Source organism: Rhinolophus sinicus, linkage group LG01 (genome assembly GCF_036562045.2).
Source record: "Rhinolophus sinicus isolate RSC01 linkage group LG01, ASM3656204v1, whole genome shotgun sequence".
Classification (NCBI taxonomy): Eukaryota; Metazoa; Chordata; class Mammalia; order Chiroptera; family Rhinolophidae; genus Rhinolophus; species Rhinolophus sinicus.
In genome coordinates this window covers 62,670,541-62,690,626 of record NC_133751.1, presented here as the reverse complement: position 1 = coordinate 62,690,626, position 20,086 = coordinate 62,670,541, and the positions used below count along the sequence as shown (strand labels likewise).

Below are 20,086 nucleotides of genomic sequence, written 5' to 3'. Positions count from 1 at the left end.
GATTGAAGGCTTCACTGTGCTGATTGGCCAGCCTGGTTAAAAGTAGCGGGTGGTTTCCAAAGCTGGTCGCAGGAATAAAGCGTTTTCTTTGTCGCTCGAGTGGCGTGACACGTTTAAGCCGGTAGTTGAGGCGCTGAGGGAAGCTGTAGTGGGAGTGATCGAGGATTCGCTTTGGTAAACCTTGTTCCCTGTTCCTTGTTCTCGGTTCCCTGGCCCGGAGTCGCATTTCAGGGTTTCTCTTCCTTTTCGCTCCTGGCCCTTAGCCACCCTCCTCCCCTGAGCTGCTCTCTTGACTTGGTCCTCCAAAGAACCACTGACCCCGGAGCGTCCCGTGTGCGACCTCGGGTAGGACGGGCTTGGCTGCGCCGAGTCTGGCCCCTGGACTCAGCTGGCAGAGTCCGCGGAAATTGGGGGTCTCGCAGGGGGGAGGAGTGCACGTGATTGAACCCGGCTCGTGGAGGGCCGCGGGGTCCAGAGTTCGCGGTGCTATGCAGCTGTATGTTTGAAGGCGTGGAGAGTACCATGCAATATGGTAACTGAGAAGACCATTTAAATGTGTAGGATCCAAGTTATTCCACAACTGGAGTAGTAGTATACTGAAAAAAATCTAACTGGACCTACCCCCCATCCTACCCTTTCTCCTTTTATTTTACACTCTGCAGTCAGCGTAATCTCTTAAAATTGCGAATTTCATCCTGTTACGTGCTGCTTAAAACCATTTAAAGTTTAAGAAGAGGGTTTCCAATAGCTTGTCTTTTTCTAAGTCTGGAAGCAGCCGTGGAGGAAGTAAATTGGGGGGAAGCTGTCCGGGTGGGCATGTTGGAAGAACCTGTGCTTAGGACATCTATTGAAAGTTTTATGGAAGTATTTGACTAGCTGTGCTGGATGCTGGAAAGTCAGTGGTGAACAAGATTTGAGTTCCTGGTGTCAGAAATAATCGGAGAATTACAAGGTTATTCACTGCAACGAAGAAGGTTGGGAAAGAGCTATGGGAACTTGTGAAAGGGGTTAATACTAAGCTACTAAGGGGTATCTGGGAAGGTCTGTTTGAGGAACTGTCACTTGAGCTGTGGAGGATTATTAGGAGAAGAAAGTTTAGGCAGAGAGAACAGCATGTGCAAAGACCGGAAGTGGGGAAGGCGTGTGTGGCACGTGGAATTGAGATGAGACTGACAAGGGTAGACGGTGCAGAGAGTGCATTCATTTAAATTTTGTTTCTGCAACTGCCTGGGACACAGTAGTTCTTCAGTGATTGTATGATTAGAATATATATGATTTAAAAACAAAAGCAACTTGTCTTTGGGGGGTCTGTGCTGGGTAGGGAGGCAGGTAAGACTGGGAGGTGACTGAGCCTCTGAGGCTAAAGACGGAAAAAGGCTTGCCCTAAGAGGTCACACACTTAAAAATTTCTAGAGGCCAGCCAAGCTCTTTCTTTGCTTAAAAGTGACAGCTGCTTTTCAGCTGCAAGTTATTGTTTCCATATGGGAACATGGTCTCACTTTTCCTCAGGTATTTCCAATTTTTAAGAGGAGCTGAAAATTGAGATTTATGTGAGATCCCACTATTTTAAAATGTTGACGACTAATTCAGAAAATGTTCAACAGTCTTTGGGTCAGACGGTATAGCAGAGGCTGCCAGTTAGATACCTCAGACCTAAGTAATTTAAGGAATTCAGAGATTGAGTAGGAGGTTTAGCATATGGGGAAATACAAGTGATGGAAGAGAGAAGGCATTGGTCAGGGAGGAAGATTTTACAATGTAGAGATTTTGAACAAGGTGACTTCTTTCCTGAGCTTCGATTTTATTTGTGCAGCTACCTGCTGGATGGACATCTTCACAGGACTGTTCTACGGTATTTCTTCAAAGTAGGCAACTAAAAGTGAATCCCTCATTTCTTCCAAACCTGTTCCTGTTCAGGCGTTAACCTATTTTTCATAGTAGTTGTTTTCCTAGTTACACTGGCTTAAAACAAATAGCTATATGTTATTGTTTAATAAAATATTGTTTGATGGGTATAGTGTTTCAGTTTTATAAGATGAAATATATGGAGATGGATGGTGGTGATGGTTATACAATAATATGAATGTATAATACCACTGAACCGTATACTTAAAATGGTTAATTGGTAAATTTTGTGTGTAGTTAACCATAATAAAACTATTATTAAAAAACAAATAGCTATTTAAAATTTTTCTTCCCTCTTACTCCATTTCCAGTATATTACTAGATCCTCATTTTGATTTTGTTTCTGTAATAAGTTTCATTCTTGCAATTTTTTTGCTCTCTTTCTTAGTTCAGGTTTGATTACAACAGCTCCTAATATTTCCTTAATGCCTCCATCTTCACTTACCTCAGGCCATTTCTTATATTATTGTCACTTTTCTGCATAGGGGCTCTTATTATGAATGCCAGTACTTAATGGAACTTATGATGCCAGCCTTGAAAGCAGCATACTTTACGTGAATTATCTCATTTAATCCACACATCAATTCTATGAGGAAGGCACTATTAATCGCTTTTTATATATGAGGAAACTGAGACTGAGGATTTTCCAGGCCACAGGCTGGCTAAGAAATGGGGGAACTGGGATTCAAAATCCAAAACTATTGGACTGCAGAAACCTCACGTCACTCCCTTGCTCAAATCTTCAGGACTCCCTAAGGTGTTTCAGGCAAAGGAAATAGGCTGAGTAAATGGCACAGGGTTCTCCCCAGGTGCTGTGTACATTGGCAGGACATGCCATAGCCAGGTACCAGATTTGTATGGAGCAGGGGTCGGGACTTTTTCTAGTAGAGTCACCTAAACAGCTTTTAAAATAAGATGATGCCTAATCTGACCCTCCCAGACCAGCTGAAACAGAATCTCTGGGAATGGGGCCCAGGTGAGTACTTTTAAATTCTCCCCAGATGATAATACTTAACAGCCAGGGTTGAGAACCATTGGTTCCGGAAGATGGAGTGTATACAATGGGGGGTCAGGGAGGGGAATGCAATAGTAGGAAATAATACTGGCAAAATAGGTTATTTTGATGTTTGTCTGCCACTCTTTGGTCTGTTGGGTATTTCTGAAGCCATATGTTGTGTGCCGCCAATTGTTGAGCATGTAAAAAACAAACAAACAAGCCAAAACTGGATTCATGCACGATGTATAGACCAAATTGGAAAGGAGAGCAAAATGCTTCTGATAGTAGCTATGATACTACTTTGGTGTTGAACCCCGGTACTTGCTTGATATCTTGAGCCTTGGGACAACGGGAAGGCTCTAGGACCATAGATTTGGATCTAGGTGCTACTGTGTCTCTTGTGTATATAGTCATGCCTGAGTATTTACAATATGAAATATATATTTTATTATAACTGACTTTCCTTTTATTTTTTCTTTATTACAGGTAGGACATTATATTTTTCCTCCCCAAATACTATGTGTATAGATTTGTTATTTGGAAATATTTTTTAATATAGTACTGTGGATATAAAAATATGTCTTATAAAAAGAGGTATTAAATCTGATAGGGTTGATAACCACTGATTTTAAATAAAGGCTTCAGTGGAAACTAGTTTTAATAACAGAATAAGCTTCCCTATTGAAATAGTTCAATGGAATGTCTCAAAATTTCCCTATGGTGTAGGGAATTTCATTTGACATTGTCTGTGTGGATAGACTGACCCTTTTTAGTTTGGGGCATATGAAATTGATATGGAAGCTCTCCTTGTTAGCAAGTGCACCCCTTACGCTCTCGTTTATTCATCACAACAACTTCATCGAAATAGATGTTATTATCCTGAATTCTCAGAGCGTAAAGTATGGCTTGGGGTGGTTTAAGGGATTTGTTCAGGATCACACAGCTACTAAAACACAGACTGTCTAACTCTGAATTCCAAAGCCCAAGCTTTTTAACAATCACAGGAAAGTCTAGCCCATGCCAGTTTGGGCTTCTAAATGTCAGCTTTCTGGGTCATGGCATAAAAATTGGGTACAGTTGCAGTTGCTTTGTTCTGCAAGGGATCCAGTATTTAAGGACATCATGGGCTTTTTTTTTTTTTAAGGACTGTATGGTGTTTATTTAATTGGTCATCAGATTTAACTTTGCAAAGTTGATAAAGCTGTCTGGATCGAAGTGTTAGTTTCTTTCATATTTATAACAGTAATTTTGCCAAATACCCCAACTGGTGATTACTTATGTGTTTATTATTTTATTGTGATTTTATTGTGAGAGCATGACTATATAAAACATTCTAGAATCTATCTTGGTAGAAAAAATTTACTCAAGAAATAAAGACACCCTAAGGATATGCTAACTGCTAGACTTCTTGGCGGTGGGGGGGGGGGGTCGGGAGGGGGGGTGGTTTCCTGAATTCCTAAAGATCTATAGCATTAAGAATAGTGAGACTTCATTTAGCTTTTTTGTGTGTCTTTCTGAAATAAAGTGTGCTTGGTACAATGTATCATTGATATAAATAATAAGTTAATTTTTGAAATCAAGCACACTGTAGATCATGAAAATAACCATTTACGAAATATGTCAATCTTTTTAGGTGTAATCTTTTATGTCCTCTAGAGGAAAATCTTGTACTCTGTTAAATGCTTGGACAGTATAAGTGTTTTAAAACAGTGTTTTCAGTACGTTTGTGGCACTCCAAGAATAGTGGTAGCTACCTAATGGGTTGATTATTCTAGATTTAAAATGATTGCTATGACCTTATTATGCCTAGATAATCTTCTCTTTTTTTCTGAATTCAGTACATTTAAAGTTGAAGTTTGCTGCTAAAGATGGCAGACCCAGATGTCCTCACCGAGGTCCCTGCAGCGTTGAAGAGGTTGGCCAAGTATGTGATCCGGGGGTTTTATGGCATTGAACACGCTTTGGCCTTGGACATCTTGATCCGGAACCCGTGCGTGAAAGAGGAGGATATGCTGGAGCTGCTCAAGTTTGATCGGAAACAACTTCGATCAGTTTTGAATAATTTAAAGGGAGACAAGTTCATCAAATGCAGAATGAGGGTAGAGACTGCTGCGGATGGGAAAACCACTCGCCATAACTATTATTTTATCAATTATCGAACTCTTGTTAATGTGGTAAAATACAAACTGGACCACATGAGAAGGAGGATTGAAACTGATGAGAGAGATTCCACCAACCGGGCTTCCTTCAAATGTCCTGTCTGTAGTAGTACTTTTACAGACTTAGAAGCTAATCAGCTCTTTGACCCCGTGACAGGTGAGAGTTTTCCACTTTGTAAGTCATTATTTTAAGTAACTTTTTAATACAAAATATGTATCCTTTTTCTTAAACTGATTTATCTAATTTTTGCAACAATTATGTGTATCATTATAAAAGTGAATAGATTGGTGTGAGTCAACATATAGTCTTTCTTAGTCTTACTCTCCTGTTTCACTGTCATACTACTTTTAGAAGCTCTGCAAAGCCTTTCTCCTTCACAAGGGGATGTGTTCTACCCATAGCCCTCCCACTTCTGCTCCCATCTCCACCCCTTATTTACAGCTGCCGCCTAATCTGAAGGGTCTCCATCACTTTGAGGCTATTCTGACAACTTTACTTTTGCTTCCTTCATTCAACAAATATTTGAGCACCTACTTGTGCCCATCACTAGCAGACAGTTAAATACAGTATATGTAAGTGCTTTGTTAGTGTAAGTGTAAAGTGCTATCAGGAGTACACAACTAGGGCAGCTAATCTGGATTTGGGAAAGGCCTCTGGAAGAAGCAACAGCTGAGACCTAAAAGATGAGAGTTAGCCAGATGAAATAAGAGGGGCACCCTTTCCATGTTAAGAAGTAGATAGATACTTAGTCTCTTAGTCATTCATTAGTGAAAGAATTGTCAACAAGATATGTAATTTGCTTCATTTTAAATACTTTAGTTTTAAGGATCTTTCTTTTCAACATAGAATGTACAAAACATGCATTTTCTAAAAATGCAATATGTCTAGCATTAACGTGAGAAACTTGAAAGTGGTGGGTTGCATAGTTATTTTGTCTTGTCATTTGTAAACTGGCAAAGAGACTATATAGTTTGCTAATTACTCGGTGGATCAATTTTGTATTATTTTCTAGAAGTAAAAATCTATAGAAAGAGTCAATACTGTTATGTTAGATTGTCCCTTTGTTATGGATGAATTCAGGAGTATAGGTTACTTTTTTTATTTCATAGATCTGCCTTTTAAAAAACTATCTGAAAAATGTAATTTAAGCTTGTACACGAACTGTTCTATTGTTAAAAAATTACAGATTTGTGTACATGTTTAATTTTTGTATGTTATGTATTGTACATTTTAAATAATTTTAAAATTAGTTTTGAAAATGAGAAGTAATCCCAATATAAATTAAGATTATTAATAAAAAGAGCAAGGGATAGCTGACTTTTTTTCCTTGTTTACTGAGAAGCAGTCATTTTGGATGAAAAGTCATTTAGAGAATTCCCGTTTGAGTTAAATGTTTAGTTTGTCTGAATGTAACTATTAACCTTGACAGGACTTAACGAGGAGGGATCTTGGTTGTAAGAAAATCTTAACCATCTTGAGTATAAGAATTGCTTTAGTGTGCTACAACTTTCCTCTTTCAAAACAGACTAGGAAAGAAGTCTCATGATTTTTCCTATTTACTCGAATAGATTTCCTAAAGGAGTTCTGGGTTCTGGTTTTGTGATTCTCTTCAGATGTTGGTATTTCATGGGTCGTCTTCATCACTCTTGACTGCAGTGGAAAGTGCTTTTGTGTAATCTAAAGTAATATGCTTCTGCTACGTTTCTTCATCATTTGATTCTTATTTAATTTGATGACATTTTCTGAAAGGAAGTTATTCCACTACTGTATCAGTATTTAGAAGATTGGTCCATGATGCATGCTCTTTGAATTTCACCTATGATTAATGTCTGAATGAAGCTAGTTATAATCGACAAGTGAGTGGCTTGTGGAAGAGATGGTCTGATGCCCAAATATAGTCAAGGTTATTTGAATCAAGGAGTTGAGATGGGGTGGGGGCCTGAACACATTTTATAAAAGAGAGCTAAAACTGAAACAGGTGTTTTGTGGCCAGTCTAAACAAAGACTATTTTTAATATGAAGGTTGTGGTCGGAATGAAGGTGAAAAGACGGGGTTCAGGGGAGCAAGAATAAGTCACTTTGCCTTGGTGTCACTCAGGGGAGGGTGCCCTCGTCAGCCAACACTAATAGTCAACTTATTTGGCAGTGATGTCCCTACAGTGAAGCCTGAGGTCTCATGATTGAAAATTCTTAATCATTGGGGACCTCATTCTGAGAATGTACTTATCTTTTGGTTATAATTTGGCTTTTCATTTGGACTTGTCTCTAAGGAGAGAATGTGTTGATTAGGTGATATTGGGAACCAGTCTGATGGTCAGTTCTGGAGTTTTGTTTTTCACTATGAACAACTTGACACCCTCTCTTGGTCTATACATTACCTTTAGGAACTCCAGTCTTTTTCTCTCTGCTCCCTTCCTCTTTTACTCAGTGTTCATTCCCTTCTACTCATTTGAAGAAGATGGGAAATAAACATTTCAGAGGAGGTGGAGGAGGCAAATTGCTCTAATAGTTACGTTCTGTTTAAATTCATAGATTATAGTTTTCATTCTAAGCCCAGTTCCGTACAAAGCTTTTCCATTTCCTGTTTGCTGTTGGAGATTGATGATGTTTCTGACCAAATGATTTGAGTATCTGATGGGCTTCTATCTCCATTCCCATATCAACAGTTAGTTACTTAGGTTGAACTGTGGTTTAGACTATCAGTTAGGATATATTCAGGAATTAGAGTTGAAGCCTTCTAGACTTGACTGCTTCCCTAATTAAGAAGTTCTTAAGTGTATGGGCAGCTCTCTGCTGCTGGACAAGAGGTAGTGACTCCTCGGTGAACATCAGGACATTCTGGAAACTCTGAGTCCAGCAAGAATTATTTTACCAATGTTAATTCACACATAAGTCAGGGATCCTCCTACTTCAATTTGCAGCTTTTTCCTATCACATCTCCCTTTTCTCTAAAGATTGTAGGTTCTCCGTAGGTTGTCTTTATACTTTCCATTTAGATTTTGCCTTTAGTGTTGTTAGGTTGAACTCTCTCCAAATGTTTGATGCTTGTATGTGTGAAATAATAGAAAATTTATATTTTCTTTTATTCTATTTGGTCTTTGACCCCAGTTCCTGACACAGGGCCCCTGAAACCCTTATAATTTCCTGCATGATAGGAATGTCTTGTGTTCTAATGAGGCAACTCTGGGTGGGCTCCTGGATGAGGGCTGGTTTCTGGAAAGACCAAGTCATGATTAGAAGCTTGGAATTTTCAGCCCTGTCTCTCATTCTTGAGAAGGGAGAGGGCTGAAAATGGAGTTAATAATCCATTACGTCTACTTGATGAAGCCTCCATAAAATCCTAACAGTACAACAAGGTTTGGAGAACTACTGAGTTGGGGGACACATGGGAGTGCTGCGAATGTGGCGCGCCTGGAGAGGGCATGGAAGCTCTGTGCCCCGTCCCACATGCCTTGCGCTACACAGCTCTTTCATCTGGACAGTCATCTGTATCCTTTAATGAACTGGTAAACATCAGTAAGTGTTTCCCTGAGTTCTGTAAACTGCTTTAGCAAATTAACTGAACCCAAGGAGGGGGTCATTGGCAATTTTGATCTATAGCCAGTTGGTCAGAAGCACAGGCAATAACCTGGGCTTGCGAGTGGCCTCTGAAGTGGGGGCGGGGGAGGGACTGAGCCCTTAACCTGTGGAATCCGATGCTGTCCCTAGGTAGGCAGTGTCAGAATTGAGTTGAATGGTGGGACACCCAGCTGGTATTCCAGAGAATTGCTTGGTGTGGGCTTAAACCTCCACTCATTTGGTGACCAGAAATGTCAGAAGTGAAGTATTGTGTGTGACAAAGTAAAGAAGACACTCAGGGAAGAAACACACAGTAGCGAAGAACTGGGTTTTTCCCTGCATACAAAGGGAAAGAGACTGCAGTTTTTCCATTACACTATGTATAGATACTTTATTTCATTAAACTAGGAGAATGTAGCCTTTGCCCACTAGACCCTGGTTTTAGAAACTTAACCAGGCAAAACTAGTTGTTTTACTTCCTGAAATATGGGGCTTTTATGTAACCAAAATGAAGACAACATGACTGAAATTCCTCACATCAGCAAAATAGCATCTTGTGGTTCATAAATACAAGTTTTTAGATTTAGCAAGCTTTCTGACCACGTAAATACACTTAGTATTTTCTACTTTAGCAATCTCAACCATGGGTGATTTAGTTAGTGGCACTTCTAAGTTAAATTTAGCAACATGTTTCAGAGATCTTATTCTTCTTTTCGATGTTAAACCTAGATGATATGGAAATAGCTTTATATTTTCCATTTTTAATTTAAAAGTTATGCAGCCATAATGCCAGAGTAATTTTGAAGATAAAAAGTTACCTACAAAACCATTAGCCTTTTGCATATTACCTGTAATTACAATTATAGCCAAAAATAGTTTGTGATCTCTTGGTTCCTTAATGTACCAAACTCTCCTGTTTCTATCTACTGTTCAAAAAATGTTTTAATAGTTGTGATTTCTCCCTGCCCCATTTTCCTTTCTACTCCTTTTCAGCACTTTGATTTTATTTTTTTATTGCTAATATAAATATAATGCTTTGAATACTTTTGTGTATCTAGCATTTTATTCTTCTTCAAGTTTTTTCCCCAATTCTCAGTAGTGGGAATATTGGGTAAAAGAATATAGTTTTATAGCTTCTATAAAGGCATATATGGCATTGTTGTTTATTGTGGGTGGGATAAAATTGTTAGGTGTTTGAATCAGAAATAGCTTGGGCATTCCTATTACTGAATTCACCTAGAGACCTGGGAATCCCATTTTTTATTGACTTAAAAAATATATACATATATTTAGTTGTGGGTACAGCTGACATTCAATATTATGGTATATTAGTTTCAGGTGTACAAAACAATGTAATAGACATTTACACCCCTCGCAAAGTGATAACCCCTTGTTACAATTCCATTGACTCTATTTCCTATGCTGTACACTGCATCCCGTGACCATTTTATATATATATATATATATACACACACACACACACACATATAATTTTTTTTAAAATTTTAGTTGACATTCCATATTATTCAACTTCAGCCTCAGGTGTACAGTGCAGTGATCAGGCACCTGCACCGTCCATGAAGTGGTCTCCCTAATAAGACAAGTGCCCATCTGACCCCTTATAAAATCTTTACAACATTATTGATTATATTCCCCAAACTGTATTTCATATCCCTGTGGCTATATTATGATTACTAATTTGTACTTTCTAACCTCTTTACCTTCTCCCCCATCCCCACCTAGCAACCCTCTTTTTCCCCCCTATATCTCTGAGTCTATTTCTGTTTTGTTTGTTTATTCTGTTCTTTAGATTCCACATATAAATGAGATCATATGGTACCTGTCTTTCTCCATCTGACTTATTTCACTTAGCATAATATTTTCCATCCATGTCATTGCAAATGGTAATATTTCATTCTTCTTTATGTCCGAGATTTCATGCATTTTTCTGGCCAAGTAATATTCCATTGTATATATGTATTACATCTGTTTTATCCAATCATCTGTTGGTGGGCATTTGGGTTGCTCCCATATCTTGGCTATTGTATATAATGCTGCAGTGAACATAGGAGTGCATATGAGTATATTTATCAGAAAGAGAAATGAAGAAACAATGCCATTTGCAATTGCATCCAAAAAACTAAAATACTTAGAAATAAATTTAACTGAGGTGGTAAAAGACCTGTACTCAGAAACCTATAAAGACACTGAAGAAAGAAATTGAAGAAAATACAAATAAATAGAAGCACATACCATGCGCATGAATAGGAAGAATTAACATCATTAAAATGTCCTCACTACCCAAAGCAATCTATAGATTCAGTGCAATCCCTATCAAAATACCAAATGGCATTTTTCACAGAACTAGAACGAAAAAATCTTAAAATTTATATGGAACCACAAAAGACCCCAAATAGTCACAGCAATCTTGAGAAAGAAGAACAAAATTGGATGTATCACACTACCTGTTATCAAAGTATACTATAAGACTATAGTAATCAAAACAACATGGTACTGGCATAAAAACAGACACATAGATCAATGGAACAGAATAGAGATCCCAGAAATAAACCCGCACCTAGATGGTCATTTATGACAAAGGAGTCAAGAATATACGTTGGGGTAAAGACAGTCTAGTTAATAAATGGTGTTGGGAAAACTGGAAGATAACATGGAAAAAAAGGAAACTAGACCACTTCTTACACCATATATGAGAATAAATTCAAAACGGATTAAATATAAGACTCAAAACCGTAAACTCAAAAGAAATTCTCTAACATCGCTCTTAATGGCATTTTTTTTCTGATCTATCTCCTTGGGCAAGGGAAACAAAAGAAAAAGTAAACAAATGAGACTGCATCAAACTGAAAAGTTTTCGCACAGCAAAGGAAAGCATCAACAAAAAGCCTCCTGAACGGGAGAAGATATTAACCAATGATACATTTGGTGAGGGGTTAATATCTAAAATTTATAAAGAACTCATACAACTCAACACCGAAAAACCAAACACTCCAATTAAAAAATGGGCAGAAGATCTGAATAGACATTTCTCCAACGAGGACATATAGATGGCCAATAGATATATGAAAAGATGCTCAACATCACCAATCATCAGAGAAATGCAAATTAAAACCACAGTGAGATATCGCGTCACACCTGTCAGAATGGCCATCATCAATAAATCAACAAACAAGTGTTGGCGAGGTGTGGAGAAAAGGGAAACCCTGTACTCTGTTGGTGGGATTGCAAATTGGTACAGCCACTATGAAAAACAGTATGGCGATTCCTCAAAAAATTTAAAATAGAACTACCTGCAAATCCCATTTTAAATAAACTTTGAAATAAGTGAAATTTAAAAAAGGAATCATGTAAGTGTATATGTAATAAAATCTTAGAAATAAGAATTTAGAGATTGTTTTATGTAGTTCATCTCATCAAAGGATGGGTGAGGGTACATGTATACATGCCTATGTTGTACTTTAAGGTTAGGAGGATCTTACAAAGTAATAAATCTAAGGCTTATTTAAATGTTTAGGATATTTTGTTTAGGTTGAATATTAGGGAAGAACATGATAGCTTTCAGGGAGATTCAGCTTGTTTTGTGTGGCTCCATGAAAAAGACATACACAGATTTTAGAATTAGTGTAAAAGAAACCTTTAATAACTGAATGTTAAATAAAATAAGTCTCATATAAATCTTAAAAATAGCCAACAATGGAAATTGTGACTCTGTCTGTGGTTAGTTCTGAGTCACTAGGAATATTCAGGTAAGCTCCATATCTACTTGGGATATTTATTTATAAATTTGGAGTTAAGTCATGAGTCCCTTCTTGCTTTGTGACTGCAGGCAAAGCCTTTGGTTTATAGACAGACATGTTTCCTGATGACAATTCCTCTTCAATTCCCTTAACCTAACATTTTCAAGCTATTAGAGTCCCACATTTGTGAGACTTTTTGGAGACTTAATGTTTACCTTCAAAGAGCACGCTACTTTCTCCTGTCTTCGTCTCTTTCCACTTAGGACAGGAGGTGTCTTATAAAAGCAGTGTTTTCAATTCCTGAAAGGCGAAAAACAAATACGAAAAGAAATCTTTCTAGGATTGTTTTGCTCAGTTGCTGATTTGGAATCTTGCCCAGGATGGGTTCATTAGAAAATTATACTGGAAAGCTCAGAGGTGTGTTTTTTTGTTTGTTTGGTTTTTTTTGGGGGGGGGGTTGGTGTAGAGGGGATGATTACTAGAACAAGTTAAAAAAAAATAAAAACAAGTGTGGGAAGATAGTAAGGAGCAAGTGTCTTCTCTCTTTTATCTTTCTCCCTCTCTCCTCCCCCCTCAGTCTGAGTTTTAAAAAAATTTTGCTGAGTTTGATCTTGAAGATTTGAGCGCTTTTAAAATAAATCATGTTTTATCTTTTTTGTATTTTGGTGCTGATTATCTAGGAGCTAATTTATTTGTGAAGAGTTGCTTTTTAGTTTCGATGCTTACATACCATATTCTATTGATTATTGTCTTTCAAATAGTCGATCAGAACCACAGACTTTTTGCCTGCTCCCTGCATGTTGAGATGAATTTGGTTAAGGCCCAATTTATAGAATTTATTGTATGCTTTAGTATGCACCCAAGTACCGTACTTCAATATTTTGTTTTCCCTCCCCGGCATAGTACATTTTTCCATTTTATAATGAGTTACAGAATCTAGGAGTGTTGTGTGATTTAGACCAAATCTAGATGTATCCATTTAAGCCAATTTCATTAATAAATTGATTTTTGTGGTGTGGGGTTTTATTATGTACATCAATACATTTGACGTCTTCCAAATTTAAAAATATGTCCTGCTTGCTTTTTTCTTTTGCATGCAAATTAGTATTTTACAGTGTTATGTGTTCTGCTGTGAGTTGTTAAAGGATGATTTTTCAAATTCCCTTTTATTGTAGGTAAAATAATTATAGGAAATACATAACTGTGTTCCTGTCATGTCTCTTATTATTTTATGATAGTTCTTTTTTCCATACATTTTCCTTGCCCAATTAAACTGAAGAAATTTGCTTTATGAAATAAAGTTTGGAAATTAGACAGAATAAAGGTGACAGTTTGAGACTAACATTTTAATATGTATGCCCCCGAACATTTTGAGTTATAGAAGTTATAACTTGATAATGCTTTCAAAGAATAACTTCTGCATATTGGTTAAGAGGGAGTTGAGTGCTTTTGGAGGATTCAAAATATCACCTGTTTTCTTCTGAAAATATGTAATATATAAATGTAAATGTAAGGACTCAGATAGTAGAAAAATATGTAGACTAAAATGGCAAACCTAGTTTTTCCTCTCTATGCTCTCCCACTCTCACCGGCTTTCGCATGTGTTAACTATTAGGTTTTGTGGGTATCCTTCCCGTCCTTTTACCTCACGTTCCCAACCCCACTGAAATCCTCCCCCAACCCAGAGCCCTTTTGAAAGCTAAGAAAGCAAAGTGATTTCTTAATTAAATATTTTGTTGTTATAATAGCTTATGGTTATTAATGCTTGGTCAACTTCTGACAGTTTTGTTGGGTTTTTTAGAGCATTTATTTATTGGGTCCTTTTGCATAGTCAGTAGACATGTCATTTTCAGGAGTTTTTTTTCTTTCTTTTTTCTTCTTTTTTTTAAAGCAGTGGTATAGGACAGTGAAGTGGCAGTGATTTGGATTCCAGGGCCCTGACTTCTAGTCTTGGGCTATGTTAGTAACTGTTACATTGGGCAAATCCTTTAATCATTCTAGGCCTTTCTTGACATGTGTTAAAAGATAAGCTCAGTATATTCTATACCATATATGATTTCTCTCAACTCTAATTTCATAACACCCTTTGATTTGGAGAGTAGTTGACATTTTAACAGTATAAAGAGGCTTGGGATTGTTTTATCACTGCCCTTAGGAGCTGATATTAGTCACTTTTGGTTAATTTGAAAGTCCTGGTTAAGAATTGAAATTCATAGTTTTTAGTAGTGTTCATATAGAAAATATGCTCCATTTAACTTTTCCATTTTCAGAAACGCATTGTGGCATAGTGGAGAATAATATTTACAATTCTTTGGCAGTCTTAATTTCCCGAGTTTCCCCAGTTCACTCCCTTTCTTCATATGCACATAATCCATAAAATATTCAGTGGGAGGGGAAACAATGTCCATATATGCTTCCTAAGGTATATATGGTGGTTGGATTTTTACAGTATGGTAAAATTAAATACATGTGTTAGTGATATGTCTTGAAGTTTTGTAGTTGCTTCTTTATCTCACTAAAATGCTGGGAAATCTGGTCCTCGTTACTTGGTTTTAATGTGGAACTATTAATCATCTTTTGTTTTAGTTTGTTTTTCCTGCAAGCTTTTTTTAGTGAGGGTGAGTTTATTCAAAGTTGCTTCATAGGATTGTCCAGAAAAGTTATCTAAGCCATTATCTCTTGAGGAGATTCTGCACCACTCTCTTAGCTAGTCTCCTTGCTTTCACTCTCGTTGCTCTTCTGGACTATTTGTCACAACAGCCAGTGACCCTTCTTAAAAACACCTCAGGTTATGTCACTGTTCTGTTCAAAACCCTCCAAAGGTTTCTCTCCTCACTCAGAAAAGTCAAAGACGCTAGCAGAATTTATAAGGTCTTTTATCTACCCACCCGTCTCCTTCACCCCCTATCCCCCCAATTTAGAGACTTTATTTGTACCACTCTCTCCTATGTTCACTCACAACAGCCACACTGACCATCTTAATCTGTGTCCTGCATGCGCCAGGTGTGCCTTCACTTTACTTGCCTTTTCACATGCTGTTTCCTTTCCTCTCGGCCAAATGTCCATATGCCTGGTCTTTTAAGTCTTTGCTCACTCATTGCTATACCGGAGAGGCCTTCCCCGAGTTTCCTGTGCATGAGAGAGCAATACCCCTTTCTATCATCCTCCTTTTTTTTTACCCTTTTCCCTTGCTTTGTTTTTCTTTATTATACGTATCAACATCCCATGTTACGTTTTGTCTTGACTACTCTCCACTAGCGTGTGAGCGCCACAAAAGCAACTCAGAGGACGATTGGCTCGACTTAGGAAGGCAGGATGGTGGGAAGTCCGTGGAACGTCAGTGCCACTGTGCTGGAGGCGTGCTCTGCAGCCGCAGACATTCCATCCTCCCTGTTTCCTGGGCCAGCTTTGAGGACGCGCCTGCAGTGTGACAGTGTGACTCCCACTGCAGCACCTGTGCCTTAGCAAAGGAATTGGGCTTGCTTATTCACTTATGTTCTTATTTATAATAGGAAATAGTCCAGTTGCAACTAATACCTCTGACAAACCTTTTGACAGTGAGTTCTGGACATTAGCTGATGACCCATTCATTATATGTACCACAATGAAGAGGGAAAAATCCTCAATTTGACTCATATTTTCTGCCCTTTTCCTCGATTATGATAAATTCCCAAAGCATTTTCCTGTTTTTAAACTAAGGAGGGTTTCATTTATTTTCTCATTTTGGAGTGATACTTATCTTCAATGGAAGAGTTCTGAGTCATAGAATGGGACGTTCATATATTACTGAATAGACAACCCTAAAATATTTCGAAATATCTATTTGTGAAAGATCTTTTTTTCTCCCTACTTTTAACACCTGTTAGTTACCTACAACTGGATATATTTTGATCCTCTGGCAATCGTAGGACTCAGCTGAGTAAATGCCAGGTCGTGATAGGTACATAATGTTTGTTAAATAAATGTTACAAATCCTCTCCTTCTGGTCCATAGTTTAAGAAATTAGAGCCTATGCATATACATGGGGAAAGTTTGCTAAATTGTATCTGGCAGGAATGATAAGAGGTTGGGAAAGTGATGTGTAATTCAGGATGGTACTATGGATTTAGTCTTTCGAGTCAGAAAGATTTGTATTTGAATCCAGGCTTAGTGATTTTGGTTTTAAGTTATGACCCAGTAAATTCACCCTCTCTGAGTCTTTATTCCCTCATGTTAGATTTGGATAATACTATTGACACAAGACATGGCAGCATTTATAAAGTAGATTTCTTAGTTCTTTTGTGGTTTATTAATGTAGATGATCAAACATGTGTTATCATTGAATCTTCTTTTTCTCTTAATCCCATCATCTGTCAGGCTTTACCTAAAGAATCTTTGTGGCCTGCACTTTCTCCCTGCTGCCACATTCTTAGATCTGGCCTGCATATTCTTTCTGTGGCTTGGTATTTGCTGTTTCCAATTTTTGCCTACTTGGTCTTATGTGTGAGAAGAGAAAGATGGCACAGAGCTGTGAGTTTCAATTCCAGTTTCTTCTCTCATTGAGCATATTCTGTGCACACTACTTAGTGCAAAGTGATCCATTTACAAAAAGAATTGGGATATTTATTATGTCAATTACTTAACAGCAGCTCTCCACCACGGGTATGTATTAGAATTCCTCATGGAACTTTTAAAATTTACATTCCTGGGCCCCACTCCAGACCTATTGAACCACTAAACTGTTGTCTGTGTCTATGAATTTTTGTTTCTTTGTCTCGTTCGTTTGTTGTTTTCAGTTTTATATCCCACACATGAGTGAAGTCATATGGTTCTTTATTTTTTCAGTCTGACTTCACTTAGCATGATAATCTCAAGATCCATCCATGTTGTCGCAAATGGCAGTATGTCATCTTATGGCAGAGTATTATTCCATTGTATACATGTACCACATCTTCTTTATCTGATTATCTATCGAAGGACTTTTGGTTGTTTCCATGTCTTGGCCACTATGAATAATGCTACAATGAACATAGGGGTACATATATTTTTACAGATAAATGTCTTCAGATTTTTTGGGTAGATACCCAGAAGACGGATTGCTGGGTCATATGGTAATTCTATTCTTAATTTTTTGAGGAACCTCCATACTGTTTTCCATAGCGACTGTACCAACTTACGTTCCCACTAGCAGTATATGAGGGGTCAATTTTCTCCACAACCTATTCAACAATTGTTATTACTTGTCTTGTTGATAATAGCCATTCTAACAGGTGTGAGGTGGTATCTCATTTTGGTTTTGATTTGCATTTCCCTTATAGCTAGAGAAGTGAAACATTTTTTCATATATCTGTTTAACTCCCACATGGATTATATTCTTTATATTTCTGTTGAAGAGAAGAGGCTGAGATAGCCTAAAATAGAGAATAATCTAAGATAGCATACCAACTAAAACCTCTCTAGCCATGCATGGTTACTGATTATCCTTTGTTACTAAATATAAAAAACAGTTTTCAATTCTTGTTGACCTGGAAAAATTAACACCATACCATGTCTCCCTTGAAGTACCATCCTAACCCTCTGGTTCTACCATTTCTTTCTTAAGGATTCCTCTTTCCTTGGGTTTATAGCCTGACTGCCTATGCTTTTCACTCTCCTTAATCTGTCCGGATATTCTGATCAACTTTTTGGCTCTAAGTACCATCTATATGTTGTTGATTCTCATATCCGAATTTCTAGTCTAAATTTCTTGAGCTTTAAGTAGTTACAATAAGTCCGCTTCTAACATATCCATTTTGATGACCAACGGGCAACATGGATTCACATATTTAAAGCAACTTGATATGTTTTCCCCACAAAGAAAAAAGAACTTCTTGTCTTTGTTTTGGTATCTAGTATGCTTGTCCAGTTGGTTAAGCTGGAATCTTTATGTTAATGCTCCTTAGTCAAAGGCCATCAGTAACACTCCCATGGGTAAACTAAGTTGGGTTTATTGATGCTCTCTGCAGCACGGGAAGTCACACACCATAGGGGACCGTGGAGTGTCACAGTAAGACCATGCTGGACAGAGACAGCATTTGGGCTTTTGGTAGGTAATTTTGGGGAGGATTCAGGGAAGTGGTAGGGGTTTGCTCTGGATTGGGTGTTGTCAAGAAGTGAGTATAATTCTATGATTGGGTGACTTAATAAATCTTACCTAGGAGGTGGAACAGAGTGAGGCTGAAACTGTAATTCGTAAAGAAGCAGTCATCCAAGTTAGCTGGCATGTTTTCTGTGGTTGTACAGACCTTGCTTTTGTCTGGACTCAGACTCAGACAGACTTGGTTTTATATCACTTCCATCATGGTCACAGAGGACCTCATCTGATGATGGTGATCTGTGCAATTCTGTGTGGCAGAAATACATCAGCCTAGTTATGAATGATGCATTTTCTAGCTGTGAGAGGCTGCCTTTCTCTCTCTTTCTCACTTACTTGGACTAGATGTAAAAGATTAGGTACCATTTGGACAGCAGGAAGATGGATGACGAAGAGCATATAGGAACAAAGAATTTACATGGTATTGGCTATTTATGTGTGAGAAGCAGTAGAGGAACTTATTCTACTGAAATATATTAATAGGATCTAGTGCGATGTTGAGACAGAAATGCCTAGTTTGTTTAGTCCTTACCAGGGGAGGGGGGCTAGTAGGTGGGGTTATGTGTCAGTCACATATAGAGCTTTTTAAAGCGAAATGTTTGCATACTTACTATGTGCCAGGCACTAAGTGCTTGTATGGTCTCTTAATCCCTCAGGTAAATTGGGTTAAAAATGAAAGATGTATATCCCTGGTATTGGGAATAAGTACCAAAGTGGAGATCCTAGTGGGGCTAGTTGTGTAGACAGTAATAGTTAAGAGTGTGGGTTTCAGGAAAATAGTTTGGGTTTGAGTCCTGCCTCCTCCCCACAAATAGTAGTTGTATTACCTTGAGCAAGTTACATAACCTCTTAGAACCTCTGTATTTTGCAGATTGAAATGGGCAATAATTTTACCGGCCTCAGGGGGTTGGTGATCCTTGGTCCTTGGTAAGCACTCAGTGTACAGTAGCTGCTATTATTACTTTTATTGGCTTTGTGCCTGAACAAATCACAAAACTCCTCAGAGTTTCAGTTCTGACATTGCTTTGTAGGATTGGTATAAGGGTCAAAAGGTATATGTGGAAGCATTTTAGAAACAGAAAGCATTGTACCAATATAATAAATATTAAAGTCTAGTATATTGTCTGAATTGTTTCAATTTACGTGACTGTGGTTGGGTTGTAATGTTTTGGGGCCAAATTATACAAGATCTTGAATGTTAGGATGAGAAATTTAGATTTAATATTGTGGACTTTAGAAATCCAGCTACCAGGTAGATTTTACAGCAGGGATATGAGATGACAAAAATGGTGGCATAGGGAACTTGGAATTAGAGGAAGAACCTAGAGGTACAAAGAGAGGATTTAGGAAGCTTTTCAGCCTAAATAATGGTGGCCTGGATTAGTGAAATGACAGCAGATGTGGAAAATCTTAGATGTTTCTATGGAATTACTACAAGTTAGTTACAAGTTCAATAAGAGAGATATAGAAATAAGAACGATAAAGGCTTCTTGAACTTTGGTTTTGGAAATGATTGGTTAAATTTGTTTACATATAAGTGGTTAGTGAGTTTGAAGAAATAGCCTTGTGATAATATACAGGATGACTAGAGACTTG

General features: G+C 37.7%; 1 protein-coding gene across 7 annotated transcripts in view; it reads left to right on the top strand.

Moving 5' to 3' along the window:
• The first annotated feature begins 35 nt into the window (after window positions 1-35).
• The window catches only part of GTF2E1 (general transcription factor IIE subunit 1), a 36,214-nt gene continuing 16,163 nt past the window's right edge, over window positions 36-20,086 (top strand). Inside the window, exons 1-4 of one of the 7 annotated variants that reach the window (XM_019729642.2) lie at window positions 57-174; window positions 1,814-1,865; window positions 2,846-2,881; window positions 4,741-5,218. In XM_019729642.2, coding sequence (XP_019585201.2) covers window positions 4,771-5,218 — 448 coding nt within the window. In that variant the 5' untranslated portion in view covers window positions 57-174; window positions 1,814-1,865; window positions 2,846-2,881; window positions 4,741-4,770. Of the gene's footprint in view, window positions 346-1,813; window positions 1,866-2,390; window positions 2,882-4,740; window positions 5,219-20,086 lie in introns of all 7 variants that reach the window. The other 6 variants (XM_019729636.2, XM_019729637.2, XM_074331415.1 and 3 more) reach the window with 6 other exon arrangements.